General features: G+C 36.7%; 1 protein-coding gene across 1 annotated transcript; it reads left to right on the top strand.

The window, feature by feature from the left end:
• Nucleotides 1-951: 951 nt before the first annotated feature.
• Nucleotides 952-3,208, top strand: LOC106709787 (protein odd-skipped). The gene is made up of 3 exons (XM_014501664.2): nt 952-1,159; nt 1,350-1,920; nt 2,602-3,208. Exons 1-3 carry the CDS (start codon nt 1,054-1,056, stop codon nt 2,999-3,001), a joined length of 1,077 nt encoding a protein of 358 aa, XP_014357150.2. The 5' UTR covers nt 952-1,053; the 3' UTR covers nt 3,002-3,208.
• Nucleotides 3,209-4,308: the final 1,100 nt, after the last annotated feature.

Below are 4,308 nucleotides of genomic sequence, written 5' to 3'. Positions count from 1 at the left end.
ATCACTTTAGGTGTTCCTGTATATTTGGATATCTTGACTGCCACTATATTTATGAAGCTGACTGTACACTTTCTCTAATAAACAATATTTTCGCGAGAACAATTCTGCGAATTTTTACAGAAATGTTTGACAAAAGAATTATCGTCTTTCATTGACCTCTATTGTAATCATTACCTTTAAACTTATTCAATTGTTTAGGTCAATAACAAAAGAATGCGTAGACGAGTAAAAAAATTGGAATGTAAAAGATTAGTGGAACAACCGACACTTTTGTGTTGAAATGTAACAATATTTTAACTTTCTGCGAATGCTGTAAATAGGAAGAGAATAGGCCAGAGTTCATAATTATTTAGAAGTCGCGGATATGCAAGTTATCTTGTTGGTTAACCTCGTGAAATAAAATTATAAAACTACTTAATTTATGTAATTCAGGTTTTATTTTCATATAAAGAAAACAAAATCCTGTGTTTTTTATTATAGTAAGTCAGTTGTATCTATCAGGACAAATTACAAAGTGAGTCCGAACAAAGGCATTAAATTCAGTATAAAGAGTTGCCTACGAGACGCAATTACTGAAGCAATCTTCTCACCTAATAGCTTCACTGGGGGACGCTCTGTCACCAAAAATTTGCATGGCATTAACCGAATACAGTACCAAAGCGAGACAACACTTAAGTTACCACTTCGACAGGGTTCCAATGGTAAATCGAGCTTCGGAACTGTAGAACCTTGTTATAGTTAGCAGAGGGGTGGTTAAGTCGATTTGCGATTGTTACAGATCGATACCGAAGGCCGAGCCGTGCAAGCCCCGCCCCGTGGGCGGCGCTCGGCCTCTTCGGGAGCCGACACAAGCGCCGACCGGCGCGGCGCCTTTGATGTCCTCCCTCCGCGCCACGCGCCTGCGCGGGCCCCGATAGCGAACGCACACAGGCTCATAACGCTTCGCGCGCTCACCTCGACCGGTTGTCAGTTCACAAACCGGTTTGGCGGTGACGATAGGCCCAGTGTTGATATACCAAAGTGCAGAGTTCGGTGTTGTTGTGTGCTGTTCCGATGGATTGTTCCGTTCTGGATATGGAAGACAAACCTTACAGTGTTGACAGTTCTGACGATATTAATATCGAAGAAGAAGAAGAGGAGCATATTGAAGAAAATCACAGTGAGTAACAAAATTCTTTTTTTTTCATGTTTGTTTGCATAAATAAAAAAAAATATTTATTTTCCTAAATGAGACTACTGTTAAATTATTACGCTTTTAATATGTTATTAAAATATCACAATGCTTTTTTATTAGTAAGTTTTCATTTGATCTGTATTTCGTTATGCTTATATTGTACGTTTGCTTGCAGGCTATCCGGCTGATTTTCCGCTGGAAGCGTTGGTGAAGCTGGAGCGGCCGTCGCCGCCGCTGCCGACGCCGCCGCGCACACCCACCGACGATACGCCGCCCGCCGTCGTCATATCGCGACACCAGCCTGCCTGGCCGCCGGCATACGCTACCTACCCACGCCCCGCGACCACCATGCAGACCCCATACCCTTATGACAAAGCCCCACAGACCTACTCCCATCCGATGTCAGCATACATGCAAGCTCAGGTCGCGACCTTACCACCTACGGCCCCTTACCACGCTATGCTCGTCAACCAATGGATTAGAAATGCAGCCTTGTACCATCATACGCTAAGATACCCAGGAGCGATGGCGCATAGGCTACCAGGGAGAAATCCGCCTCCGATGCGAGCGCCCGGCGTGCCCGGCGCGAGGCCCAAGAAGCAGTTTATCTGCAAATACTGTAATCGGCAGTTCACCAAGTCCTACAACCTACTGATTCATGAGAGAACCCACACGGACGAGAGACCCTACTCGTGCGACATCTGCGGGAAAGCTTTCAGAAGGCAGGACCATTTACGAGACCATAGGTGAGTTGAAGTTACACAATTATATAAAAATAAGTCTGATGATACAACTGAGGCATATGTAAAGTTCTCTGTTTATTATGTTTACCTATTTGTAAGTCTTAATACTATCGAGTTACTTTATGACCTAATTCGTCTTTGTGTAATAGATAGCTATCATATACTGCACGTATAAATTCGCTAAACCAGGGAAATCTCTGACATATAGATAGGTAAAATTTTTTAGTCATTTATCAATTTCCTAATTAAAGCATTTATAAATTAACATTTGCACATTTATATTATAACCACCAAGCTCTCTAATACCAACTGGGTTAAAGGCTTGTTTCACTAAGGCATTGTTGGTAAAAGTATAAAAAAAAACAAAAGTGTAAAAGTTTTTGTGAGGTCGCGTCGGCGCAGCGCACGCGCTTCGACCGGTTTGTGGTTACGATCATCGTATCTATCTCTCTCCGTCGTCGAACAAATTACACCTTATATTTCTTCGCTTTTACGAGACACACTCATTTTTTTCCTTTCAAATTATACCCACTGCCTAATGCGCTTAATGTGGAAATGCCTTAATTTCATTCGTAACACGTAATATAAACTACAAATCCATTAAAGTCGACTTATTTGGTTTCGTTAACTTTGTTTACACAAAATTTCAACATGATTTTTATTTTTATTTTTTAATCTTTCCAGGTATATTCACTCGAAAGAGAAGCCTTTCAAGTGTACAGAATGTGGAAAAGGTTTCTGCCAATCGAGGACATTGGCAGTGCACAAGATTCTGCATATGGAAGAGTCTCCCCACAAATGCCCAGTTTGCAGCAAAAGTTTCAACCAAAGATCTAACCTGAAGACGCATCTGTTAACTCACAGTGATGCGAACAAACATCACCTGGAGCACCTCGAGGGGTGTCAAGAAGTGTCTTCGACAAGTCAAGCTGTTGAGAGTCCTCTCCTTGATCTTTCTCACAAACCATCATCACCACCAGTCCAAGTATTCCAACCACATCCTTCGCCATCGAATTCACAATCACCTACCGAACCCCCTAAAAGACCATTAGGTTTTTCAATAGAAGATATTATGAAACGATAAATTTAATGTTATATAATACATAGGCATTGTAGAAAGTGAACTTGTAATTTTTCATATAGATAACAGGTTTAAAGCTCGATGTAAATTGAAGTCAACGAACTTTTGTTATCGAGTTTCACAAGTTATGATTGAATTTGCATCGACGCGAACAGCAAAGAATATAGAAGCATTCTGTTACTGTACCTTGTAGTATAATATAGCCAAAGAATTCCACTATACTATTAATAAATAATATTTTACTCTTGTGTAAAATGTTTCTTGATAAATCAATTGTTTTTCGATTTCGTGTAACTATCAATTCGAAACTAATAATTTAGTTAATAATTTGATCTTTTAACTATAAAAAGACTGAAAATATTGTTTATTGTTGTTATGTTTCTTAGAGATTTATTTATTGTGATAGTATCTCAAATAGGCCTAACTATAGTTACCAAAAAGTATTATCTAAGTTTTAAGTTCCATTCCAAAATTCCTGGCTATGACGGCGATCTATTGTTAGAAGAATTTTGACGTACCTTTAAAATTTAAGTTAGAATTAAGTAAATAATGTAACATTTAATTAAGATTCCAAGTTTATTACCAGTACCGCCTGTAGGCTTACGAGTATACATCAAATAATTGAATCTTAATTAAACTATTGTAAATATGTAAAATAATTAAATATATAATTAATGTAAACAAGGAGGCTAATTATAAAAGAAATAACATAAAGAAAAATAATTAAATTTATTTCTTGTTTTATTTTTGATAACCTATTTCAAATATATATTTCACGACAGTTTTAATTAATACTGTCGTCAAATACTTTCTGTAATTATTTAATGGTGATAATATGTAATTACCATTAATTGAAATTAATTAAAATATGATAATTTAATAACGCCTACTAATTAATACTAATTTTATATAATTTATTCGAAAGAATTTGATGTAAAAAATGATTCACGAAAGTGGATTATTATGTTAATTATTCAACTTTTTAAGTATCAATTACTATTAAATTTAAGATTGTTTTAAATGGTTTTGACAATATCAAAAAGTGTTGCTCATAACAGTCGTCTAAGCTAATTTTATCGAGAGATATTGATATAAATATAAAAAAGCAGAAGCTACCTTAGGTTGTACTTACGCAATAAAACATAACCTTTTATAACTCTCTTGCCCTACTATTTTTTTTAATATTATTGTTTAATACAATCTATATTTCGAGGCTTACATCATTATCGGAGATATGGTTTGGACATAAGACATTTAGGCATACTCTGATACATCGTTTATTTACGCTACTAAATGGCTAATTCAAAGTA

This window comes from Papilio machaon, chromosome 15 (assembly GCF_912999745.1).
Source record: "Papilio machaon chromosome 15, ilPapMach1.1, whole genome shotgun sequence".
Taxonomy (NCBI): domain Eukaryota; kingdom Metazoa; phylum Arthropoda; class Insecta; order Lepidoptera; family Papilionidae; genus Papilio; species Papilio machaon.
The sequence above is the reverse complement of the archived record's forward strand: the minus strand, read 5'-3'. Positions and strand labels throughout refer to the sequence as shown.

What these genes read in the sequence shown, in the direction of transcription:
- LOC106709787 (XM_014501664.2), top strand. Translation starts at nt 1,054, where the DNA reads ATGGATTGTTCCGTTCTGGATATGGAAGACAAACCTTACAGTGTTGAC. An exon ending in GCATATTGAAGAAAATCACA is followed by an intron (nt 1,160 to 1,349) that starts GTGAGTAACAAA and finishes GTTTGCTTGCAG; the next exon opens with GCTATCCGGCTGATTTTCCG. An exon ending in GACCATTTACGAGACCATAG is followed by an intron (nt 1,921 to 2,601) that starts GTGAGTTGAAGT and finishes TAATCTTTCCAG; the next exon opens with GTATATTCACTCGAAAGAGA.